This window comes from Falco punctatus (genome assembly GCF_963210335.1).
Source record: "Falco punctatus genome assembly, chromosome: 2".
NCBI lineage: Eukaryota > Metazoa > Chordata > Aves > Falconiformes > Falconidae > Falco > Falco punctatus.
Genome location: NC_137581.1, coordinates 56,940,708 through 56,952,646, shown reverse-complemented (window position 1 = coordinate 56,952,646; position 11,939 = coordinate 56,940,708). Strand labels below are relative to the sequence as shown.

At 39.3% G+C, this 11,939-nt stretch overlaps 1 protein-coding gene across 1 annotated transcript in view; it reads right to left on the bottom strand.

The window, feature by feature from the left end:
- Window positions 1-248: 248 nt before the first annotated feature.
- Window positions 249-11,939, bottom strand: part of IPO5 (importin 5) — a 44,402-nt gene continuing 32,711 nt past the window's right edge. The window contains exons 22-26 of the mRNA XM_080375410.1: window positions 9,238-9,360; window positions 8,393-8,612; window positions 4,764-4,992; window positions 3,145-3,286; window positions 249-396 (exon numbers count right to left, since the gene is read on the bottom strand). Of these exons, the coding sequence (XP_080231536.1) occupies window positions 310-396; window positions 3,145-3,286; window positions 4,764-4,992; window positions 8,393-8,612; window positions 9,238-9,360 (801 nt within the window). The 3' untranslated portion in view covers window positions 249-309. The remainder of the gene's footprint in view (window positions 397-3,144; window positions 3,287-4,763; window positions 4,993-8,392; window positions 8,613-9,237; window positions 9,361-11,939) is intronic.

The window sequence follows — 11,939 nt, the reverse complement described above, 5'->3', positions numbered from 1 at the left end:
ATGTCTAATGAGAAAATTCAACTTGTTTCCCTTTCACCATCGTATGGATGGCTTATACCATTAAAAAAATACTCTTCAGTGCTATTGTAGGGTTTACAGGAAACTTCTTCCGTGTTGTGGGATAGAAACCGATTTAAACACCGTTCTGAAAGAATGCTTCTTCCTGCTGCCACTGCCTGTAGGTTGCAGAAGAATGGCCTACACGCACTACAGTTCTGGTTTTACTCAAAAAAGAAACAAAAGAAACCTAAACAACAGGGTAAACGTTTATTTGGAGTTAGTTTTCTTGCAGATGATAATTAAGGCCCTTCAAGCAGAGTTCAGGAGCTCCTGTATGGCTGCCTGTTGATCTGCATTGAGCTGTGATATGCATTCTGTCCACAGTCCTCCAGATGTCTAGAAAACAAACGAGAAGTTGTCTTTATGCAGGCTAACAAGCTTCTAAGGCACATGCTAAACTTTCTTATGTTTACAAAGCTCAACATTCACTGGGCTTAGTGCTGCAACATATATGCCGACAAGAACAGACTGAAATCTTCAGTTATACACATTCCTACAAAGGTTCAGCAGGAGATGCTCTAAGATGCTCAGCAGAGGCACACTCTGGTTCAACAGCAGCAGAGTAATTGATTTGAAACTCCTGGAAACTTCCTACAACTAAGTGGGTCAAATGACAATTGACACTCTTAATTGTAGCCTAAACCATTTGTTCTGTTTTGCACTGCTGTTACAAGATCAACGTTCAGGCAGAACTGAACCATGCCCAAATGTGAGAGTATCGTTTGGGCACTGGTGCACCAGCAACGCATTCAGAGGAAGGGAGTGCTGCCATTACAGCGTGACATGCCACATACACTGTGTGTGTATGTGCAAAACTCTATGCCAGCACATGGCATTACTCCTTAGTGAAAGGAATGGTAAATTATTTCCTGGAGAGAAGACAACATACATAGCATCTACCCAGGTAAGTGCAAACCCACGCTCGCCTGCCCCTCAGTATAACTCATCTGTGTTACCAAAGCCCTCAGCTGACACACTGGCTTTTAAAGTCACCGTCAGTAGGGACTGGCTCTAAATGGTACCAGAAAATGCTGAAAATTAAAAAAGGTTGGGAAAAGTATTTATTCACTTGTCAATAGAAGCTGGAAGCAACTGGGATCCTGCTTTCTTCAGAAGGACAAGGACAGAAAAAAATTGCAGGTGAGTGGCTCTAGGTCTTTAGACTGGCTTTTGCAATAGCACTATACTTGAAGTAAATTAAAAAAAAATTGTTTTAATTTATCTTTGGTATATTTTATGTTCAGCTCTGTTATGAAGCCCTTTTCTCACACACGTTAAAAAAATCAAAATAAAATAGATTCATAGAATTTGAAAGAATTTTCAAATAAAGTCCTTGAGTTTGGGCTTGTGTTTTTAGTTTTAAATAATATGAGGAATTACAGATTCTCAATGTATAATGGAATACTGCAGAATTAAATGTTCTCTTCCAGCATTTCTGACACACATTTAAGTTGACACTCTACACTGAAATATTTCTGGCCTGACAATGCCTAATCATGAGGAAAAAAGTTTATGTTTAATTCTAACTAACTATGACCATAATGTTGCTCATGTCAGATGCTGGCAGTGGAACTGCTTACTGAGGTCATAAAAAAAAAAAAAAGAAAAAAGTCTTTTGCCTAGAATCTGGGAAGCAGCAGCAGGCAGACTGTAAGCAACTATATAGCCTTTAAAGTTCCTACCATGCTGTAAAACATTTACTAAAGTCAAAGTACTATGTGTGAAGAGAGACAGGATTCATTACAGTATGCTAAAATTGTGTTTTTTAAGAAAAACACATGACCTTTAAGATTTTTCCCCCCACAGTCTGAAGGTAAATCATTTAACCAATGCAGAAGTCTCGTTTCCATATTAAAGTTCCTACCATTCCTGGCCAAAACGAGACTTTGCTATACACGACTAATACATGTATGTGCCATTGTATTTAAAAAATAAAATTCAACTAACCTTGAGCATTTAAGGTAAAGTGAGCAAATGCATTAGCATACCGTAATATAAAATTCCGTACCCAGACTTTAAGTACTAACAGCAAAGATTCACACCTGTCAGCCTGAATCTAGAGCAGCCACTTGTACCCTTTCACTCTGAAACTTTGCTTGATTTCATTCTTTTTGTTCCTTTACTTGTTTTAACAAATCATATTCTACCACACGTAACGGATCTCACAGGCTGATACACTCATCCAAGTGAATCCTTTCCAAAATCAAGTATTCCTAAAATTCTTGAACCTGAGTTTTGCCAAAGCACGCCAGGTAGAACGAACAGTAACTGAACAGCTGCTGCTCCAAATCCTCTACACATTTTTATAAGCTATGTGCTTGCCAGGCACACTACTCTCTACCATTAGGTGCTGCAACTGTCAAGTATGATAGATGTACCTGATAACATCTGCCCCCAGACCAGCCCTGCTGTATGACCACTATCACTTCAAACACTGTAGAGAGATGCAGCTTAAATACTTGGACATACCCATCACCCATCACCGTAAGACTCATTATGGCATAAAGGAAGTGAACCTCGAGGCAGTTCCCCAAAGGTAGGGAAAACATTGAACAGCCGCCGGTATTTGCACTGGATTAAAGAGGGCGGTAGTAAAATTACTTGTGGTTTGCACTTAGTGTCTAGCAAAGATCCCAAGCCTCTGCTATATTAGTAAGCCACCACAGAGTGCTGGGGACCCTTACAGGAACCACATGGTGGATCAAATCCTGCAGTACAGTTCACTGATACAGAGATAGGCAGACACCTCTAGATTGTAATTTCTGGCTCAGAAAAAACCCCAAACCACAAACAACTAATACTGGTTAGTATGTTAACTGTCTAGCTGCATTATTATCCTAAAAACTTTTTTTTTTTTAACTGGTAAGTTTCTGAAGTTTACCAAAAGAGATAGACTTCATTCAAGTGCAAATGTTACCAAGTTCTATTATTAACGGTTCAAGGAACATCCAAGGATCTCCAAGATCACTGGTTGAAGCGTTATTCTACAAGGAGACAAGGCTTTCAAAATCGGTTTAATAGTTTGGTTGCTTCTCGAAGTAGATTCTAAATATTCCCTCCGTACCTAAGCAAGTGTTTATTTACCTGCACTTGGCGAACAACATTAGCCAACCGCTTGGTACATGGATCTTCATGTTTAATAGCTTCATGAATTTCACCATCCGCAATTATACCAAATATTCTGGGAAGGTTGGAGTTGTTGGGACCAAGGACAACCGGGTTGTTGCTGTTACAATCAAAACATATATTACAACAATTAATGTCTAACTAAAAAAAATATTCACGTCAGTCCTTTACATGCAAGCTGAGTGATTTTGAAATATCTTATTCTAAAGCTGCTTATTTACATCGAAGTTTCACTCAGCTGAGTAAGTATGCAATAGCTTTGTTGCCTGCTGACAGAATGTTCCCTCTCCTGTTAATATTTAACCAGATGATTCTTTAATCAGCCCACACTTTATCAGGAAGAAGTTCTGAACTTTACAGAACAGTTGAGGTCCATGCAGATGGAACTGTAAATACTGTGACAAAAATACTCTGCCTAAAAGCGCTTATTCCTCTCAGTGCTGCAAGGGGGAGGAGGTTGTGTCAGGAGCACCACCAGTGACTTCTCTGCCAGCACTGACACAGCAAGTAAACAGTTCTGCTGCCTCTGTCCCAGCCAAGCGCTGGAGTAGCGAAGTACTGGCAAGCCGGGATCTCAGTGGAAAACACAACCTACTTCCAGCCCGCCACCTACCACTGCTGGAATGCAGAGGCTGCGCACGCAGGACTGACAGAGCTCCAGAGAAGTACGTAGCAAGGCTGAACCACCTGCACACAGCTGGGTACAACAGCGTGCTAGTACTGGGATTCCTGACTCCTGTACAGGTGTGTAAATACATACAAGGCACATTATTATGGTGCCCCTGCACAACTGTACTATTATCAGTCTAGGGACATACGTTGCCACCTTCCATTTTGAGACCTTGCCTTACTAAAGTACCCAGAGATACATGGGATTCACATAGTAAAAGGACTGTATAAAATCCAAGCTGTTTCCCTTCTATTTTTCTAAGATATAATGCAGTGTCAGCCAGAACATGGCTACTACATAATGTTTCAGAAGCTGACATTCTTCCACTAAATTCTGAAGCGCAACTTGTGCCCACACTAGAACAATTATCTTCTGTTGGACCAAGACACTTTCAATAATAGCTGAAATCATCACTACAAACTTACTAAGGGAGACAGCACCGTACCATGAATTTATGTTTGATTTCTCACTTCATTTTGCTGATACTCAAGCTTTTGGAAAGCAAAAAGGTGCAAAGCTACTTTAAAAGGTTATGAAAAGAAGGCTGCAAGGGCATGTGTGCTGCTCTTCAGTAAAAAGCCCTGATCAGTTATTAGTGCTGATATGTAAGCAGAGTGTCAAAAATTTTCCTGAAATTTTCTGTAGAAGTTCCCAGCTGATCGTTTCCCATCATGTACATTCAAAGGAGTCAGGAATTTTTCCAAGCCATACAGACATTAGTCAGGATGAGAACACTGACGGTTTATAAAAACAGCAATAATGTCGTGAAAGGCTCGGTTCTGACATTCCAAATTATCTCCTCTAAAGCATACACAGATGAACCTGGCAGTTTCTCAGTTTTTGGAAAATGCAAGGAAAGAAGCTGTGAACAGGCTTACTTTCTGCATGAATCTCAAGATTGCCTTACCTCTCAATTAAGTCACACAGATAATTAAAAGTATGGACAGCTTCTTCTTTATCTTCATGAAGTGGAAGCCATGATAACCAATGTGGCAGGACTTCTTCAACATTTACACAGTCAGGCTTGAACTTCATTATCTTTCCTACCGCTGAAATGCAATTCTCCGTTGCATTGACATTTTCTTTGGTTTTGGCATCTGGTGACTGAATGACCCTCACCAGCAACGGAAGCGCCTCTAATTGTTAAACAACACAAAAAAAAAGGTTTAATGCACAATTAAGTTATATTATATTAAAAATTCTACAAAAGACTACTGCAGGTATTAAAAATGGGATTTTTTTTTTTTTTTGTGGCCCAGCCACCAAAATCCAGTCATCGCAATGTCCCACTATTAGATGCCTCCCTGCTCAATAATCCTATGAAAAACAAACAGATAGATATAGCTATGCAAGGAAACACAAGAAAACAGCTACTGGAAAAGTTTGGATTTGCTTTATAAATTCAGAAGAAAGAAAAAAATATCTTTGTGTCTCTCAATTGGAGTTATGCAATCTACGGCATACAAGACAGGGTAATTTATAGTAAAAACATAGATAACAAGCATTATCTTTTTAATCTAACAGGTTCTATAAACAGAAGATGATGAAAAGCACCAATACAGTGACATTCACATTAATTTGGACTGTCGTGCATGTCTACAGTGTATGCCTGCTGTACATCTATTGCTTCTGTGCACATATATATAAAAATACATATGTACATACACACCTCCCACCACTACAAGATACACTAGGGAAAGCTCATAGGAGTAACCCCTGCTGAATCCACCTGGCACAGTTTAGATCATAAAAATCAAACATCAAGGAAAAAGTCTTGCTAGGTTAATAGCAATTATATTTTATTTTTAGTAGTCATGGAGGTAACCACATGCACAATTCAACATTAACATTTCTATCTTGTTTTTAGTTACTAGTGTCTACGCAGACTTCAGAGCACTCTACAGGCATGCAGGAACAATTGTCCTTGTGTTCTTCTGCTAAAAATATAATGCTAAAGCTGTGAAATTCTGTATCAGCACAGAAAACAGGTTGTGGAATTGTGCAGAAAGCACACTCCAAAATAACTCCTCAGGAAAAGCGAGATCTCACACTACTTCATTTTGATGAGTAAGTAGCAGCTTTGCAGTTAAGGAATACACAATGACACTCACTGTATTAACTTCACTGAATCAGATTTCTGAAAAATTCAGCTGCTATGGAAAAATATGATTAACCTTAAGCTAGACAAGGATACTTTGATGGGGCTAATAAACATTACAGAACTGCAGAAACACTGGTCATCAGGCACACTAGCTTGTGTATTGAATGCAGGGTAACAACGCTGGACTCTTCTCAAAGCTGAATTCGATATAAGACTACAGTGTCCAATAAAACTGAGTCTGCCTTTTACACCTCAGTTTTTCATGACTGCTGAAGTTAAGTCTCATGTGTTACCTCATACTCCTTAATACTAATGGATGACTGTAGGTGTGTGTGTCCTTGCAACTGGAAGAGCTGTAGGAAGGTGTCAAAATGAATCAGCATAGCATCCTCCCTACAGCTTAGCTTAGACAAGTTTCCTTGTTGCCTAGAAAACAGATCTATTCTCACACATAATGTGGTAGATAATCCCTAAAAACTCCTTTTGACTATAAAAGACCATATTCTGTAATATCTGTGGTTTTTTTCCAAGGACTGACTGCTCTGATGTCTTGTACCACCAAAAGTTTTGAGGCCAACGATACGATTTAGGAAGAAACACATGCAGTTAATTGATAATATTCACAGAAAATAGCCGATATTCTTCCAACATAAGAAACAGAAGCAACATTGACAGTCACATAACTTGTAACCCCATTTAGAAAGTTACTGATCTGCTGTAGTTGTTCCTTCAGTCTTATTTCTTTGCTCTTTACTCATTCTATTTTTAATTCTTTTTGTTTCATCATAACGTAGCTCTTGTGCCATTTACAAGTTCTCCCTATAGTCCTGTATTTTTTTCAACTGCCAAAAACGCTCATAATACATCTGCTTTTTCTGAACAGCCTCGAGTTCTTTACATACTGCTACAAACTAGCAATAGAACAATATGCCAGTGCTATATATTAATCAGTAAAGAAATTGAATTATAAATAAAAGCTCACAAACATGATGTTTTCAGAGAAGATAGTAAAACCTATGGGGTAGAAAGCTTCTCATGCCACGGATTTACTTTGCTTCTAATCACAGCACACCATCTATTAAAATAAATCATAAAGTTCTTTCATGTACATACAAAATAATTTAAAATACTTTTGAGGTGCCTGCTAATAAGCTATATGCCGTAAAGTAAAAAGGTTCTTTGATATAAACATCCAAGTAAAGGAAAAGCCAAGTGTCTGAGTTTAATCAAGGCTTATTTGTCCAAATACATAGAAAAGGATCAAAGTTGTTGCAAAGTTCAAGTGGGCCAAGGTAAAATCTAATGAATGAAAAATAAGATGAGACTTCAACAGATACTAAGAACCCCCAAAACTCCAAAATTAGAACTGCCTTGACCTCAGTCTCTACTCTGTTCTTGGACAAGACACAAAAACCTTACGGAAAAGTTCACAAAAAAACCCACCACTTTTTAGGAATTATTTTTCTAGACAATTAAAAAAATTAAGGCTCTTAGTGTTTCATTGCAGTGTCTCCCCCCTCTGCTTTTCTCTTTTTTTTTTCTTTTTTTTTTTTAGGACACCTGATCTTGATTGTCACTGTTACATTTACAGTAACAGTGAAAATTACATCTATTGATGCAGGCAAAACTGGTGTTAAAGCCCTAACTTACCACAATTGCATGGTTCTTATTTTCTTACATAATTTAATTCAGTTTTCATTCAAGATACATGTGAAATACATATTTGAAACAGCTGATTAAATAATTTCTTTAAAAAGGAAAAACCTCTGCTAAGGGTTGCTATTTAGTGTGCAGAATTAACTTTGCTGGTTGGCAAGATGACAATTTTGTCTGCAGACAATAATTTCTTTAAATTCAAGACTAATTTTAAGTTTTAAAGAAACTCAAGACATTCAGAAAGGAAAGTGTTTCTGATAGGCATTATCATACTAATTTCATTTCTTAGTTATAGAAATTAGGCTCCTTTTTATATAATGGGAAAGCAGGAAGCCATATTAACTCTATTCTAGGCTACTTCTTAATACAGGTCACTTGTATAACTCTTCCAGACATCCGAAGGGTTTTGCATTCATGTGTAACCACATCAGTCCTAATAAAGAACAACTATGAGACAGGTGTGCACCAGAAAGCTATTTTTTATGAAATGAACATTTGCATGTCAGACCGTATTTTTTAAAAAATGTGTACATTAAGTTTACTAAGCAGTAAGTGTTGCAACAAACCCTACTAAGCAGAACATCATTAAAAGCCCAAGGAATTCAGGTACTTTACTAATCATCACCACTCTGCCACACAGGTTATACTGGCAACAACCTATGTCACTGCCAAAGGAGAGAGACCTCATTAACCAGAAGACAAGCAGGTTTTAATTATTTCCCGCCCCCTCTCCCCCCGAATCTCACACTCAAATAGTTTTATCAGACACAAGTGCGTACCTGTGCAAAAAGGACGATAGCTGTCCCCACCGAACTGTGCCATAACTCCAACACCGTAGGCAGCTGCTTGCCTAACCTCGGGGCTGTTGTCACATATTGACTGTAGCATTGGCCTCAGGAAGTATTCAGCATACTTGAACGAGGAGGGGCTGCAGTGCTCTACAATATCATCAAAAATGCACAGCCCCCACTGCCTGTCTGGCCATGGCCTATGTGGACACTGCATCGAAAACAAGTAACATTTAAGCCACCTTAAAATTGGTGATTTTTGTACAGTCCACAATTATATCAACAGAACAGTAACAGTAACAACGGTCTAGTATTTTTATTAAAATCTTCCTGGATTAAATTTAATCCTACAAACACATAATTTTCTGTAGTGATACTTGCAGCAATACCATAAGCAATACCAAATCCAGGTGAATACCTGAATTAATTAAAAGGACAATGATTTTAGGCTAAAGCCTTTACACACACCATTACTTATACGTTATCATCTCAGTTTTCCGCTATTCCGCAACACTTTTTTGGCCCTCTTCTTGAAATCCATTTTAGAGAGTATCAGTCACCCTCAGGTAAGTTAAATTTCTCAAAATAGTTGTGTGTCAATCATCCTGGGTCTTGCAACACAGAAATAAGCAGTAGCACAGCAGAGCAGCTCTTCAAAAAGCACAGGGTACCAACTTTGTACTTCACGCAGAATAAACCTTTAACTGACTCTATTTTGTAAAATAATAATTGCTACATTCTTTCTACCAAGCTCTCTAAGATTCCAGACAGAAGGCCTATTAACACATCAGGAAAAAAGTAATCAAAGTCAAATTAAAAGAAAGCAAGGTACTTACAATTAGGTTGACAATTAGCGGAAGTAGCCTTTCAAACCACGGCAGTACCTTCTCCTTATAACTGCTGAATATTGAGTGCAAAATGTCCGATACTTTAGTCAAAATATAAACGTCACTGTCATCCTGGTAGGAGAAGGATACAACCCACATTAAGACTAAGGATCTTTAAAATAGTGGAAGTCACACGAAACACTAAGGTCTCTAAACTAATGGAATACAGTTGTTTAATGATTTGGTTTTGTAAAACCAATCTCTTTAAGTCCACTATTTTTCAACTCTTGTTCCAATCACAGAATGACAATCAGAAAATGGTTTCGGTTGGAAAGGACTTTGAAAGATCATTTAGTCCAACCCCACCTGCCATGGGCAGGGACATCTTTCGCTAGACCAGCAACTAGATTGCTCAAAGCCCCATCCAACCTGACCTTGAGCACTTCCACAGCTTCTCTGGGCAACCTGTTCCAGTGCCTCACCGTGAAAAAATTCTCCCTTATGTTCAATCTAAACCCAGCCTCTTTTAGTTTAAAACTTGCCCCTTGCCCTGTCATTACAGGCCCTGGTAAAAGGTCTCTCTCCATCTTTCACAGGAGCCCTCTTTATATGTGGAAAGACTGCAATGAGGTCCCCCCGGAGCCTTCCCTTCTCCAGGCCAAACAATGGCAACTCTCAGCCTGTCTTTGTAGGAGAGGTGCTCCAGTCCTCTGATCATTTTTGTGGCCCTCCTCAAACAGGTCCATGTCTTTCTTGTACTGGGTACCCCAGAGCTGGATGCTCAGGTGGGGTCTCACAAGAGCAGAGAGGGGGAATCACCTCCTCCACCTGCTGGCCACGCTTCTTTTGATGCAGCCCAGGATACAATTTGCTTTTTGAGCTGTGAGCACACATTGCCAGCTTATGTGCAATTCTTCCATCCACCAGTATCCACGAGTTCTTCTCCACAGGGCTGCTCTCAATTCATTTGTCCTCCAGTCTGTACTGATACTGGGAACTGCCCCACCTCTCAAGCCTGTCCAGGTCCCTCTGGATGGCATCCCTTCCCTCAAGTGCATCAGCTGCACCACTCAGCTTGGTGTCATCTGCAAACTTGCTGAGGGGGCACTCAGTTTTACTACTATGTTATTAATAAAGATATTAAACAGCACTGGTCCCAATACACACCCAAGGGACACCCCTTGTTACTGATCTCCATTTGGATATTGAACCACTGAATGCAACTCTCTGGACACAGCCAGCCTGCCAATTCCTTATCCACAAAGTAATCCATCCATCAAATCCATCTCTCTCCAATTTAGTGACAAAGATGTTTTGTGGGACTATGTCCAAGGCCTTACAGAAGTCAAGACAGATGACATCAGTTTGTCTTCCTTAATCCAACACAGTCACCCCATCACAGAAGCCACTAGATTAGTCAGGCATTATTTGCCCACTGTGAAGCCACATTAGCTGTCTCTAATCAGCTCTCCGTCTTCTGTGTGCCTTGACATAGCTTCCAGGAAAATCTGTTCCATGGCAGGGAAAAATCTTACTGGGCACAGAGTGAGACTGGTTGGTAGCTCCCAGGGTCCTCCTTTTTATCTTTCTTAAAAATGCATGTTGATTGGTAGTAGTCAATTGCCTAAGACTTGAAGGTTTGTTTCAGGGACAGAAAACTTTACCAAGACAAAGTGTCTTGCACAGATTTACTGCTTCAATGGATTCCCTTTTCAGAGGGCCCTTTTCCTCTTCTATACCTGACAGATACTGTAACAAGCCTGCATTGAAAAGTAAATGGACAACTGTCTTTGTGACAGAAGATTGTGGCAAAAACATAAGGAATATTAAACCTCTCCTCTTATCACTTAACTTCATTTTTCACCTTGCCCAGTTAATTCATCAAACTGATGAAGTAAAGATCCTTAGCTCAGATCCAGCTATAAACTGATGTTATATCTGCAAGTGAGGATTGCTCCCTGGACAAGCTTGTGTTGTGAAAACGCTTTAACCTTGTTTTAAAGCAAGTTCTGTTCTACTCCCTTAATCAGTTGATACTTTAACAGGCCGGGAAAACAGAATACGGCTAGTTTCTGGTCCCTATTGAGAAATTAGCAAGTATTTCTCACACAACAGGCAGCTTCCCACAACTGGATATTTAAACCTTCCCCGGTTAGACAAGTTCTGCATTATCAAGGCACAATTCAAGCAGTAACTCTGGAACATACACACAAATGAAAACAGAGGTAGAGAACTGCTGCAGGACACCACAAGGTCCACCTGGCCTAGTATTGTCTGGTTACTGATGCTCAGGGGAATAGCATAACACTTGCTTAGTGTATGCCTTCTCCTACCCTCTATCAAATCAGCAGTTTAGTTACTGCCTAAGCTAGCGCTGTATCTGGATATCTTACTGAAACTACTGTTTGAATATCTTCCATTACTTTTGTCCTCCTCTATATTTCTGCTGCCTTGAGGTAAGGGCTACAATGAATATATCCTGGGAACAAAAGTGTATATCCAAATGTTACTCATTACCATATGTTAATTCTGTCCATATGGCAAGTAACATTCTGGTCCCACTCCTACTTTCACAGGGTAATGCAGAAAAGTCTTCCTTGCGGTCTTTAAAAAAAAAAATATCAGCAAGGTCAAGTATAAATTAAAGCATTTTTTAAAATGCCTTGCAACTCTGTTGCAGAATATGGATTCAGCTTTTCTGAAACTGCTAG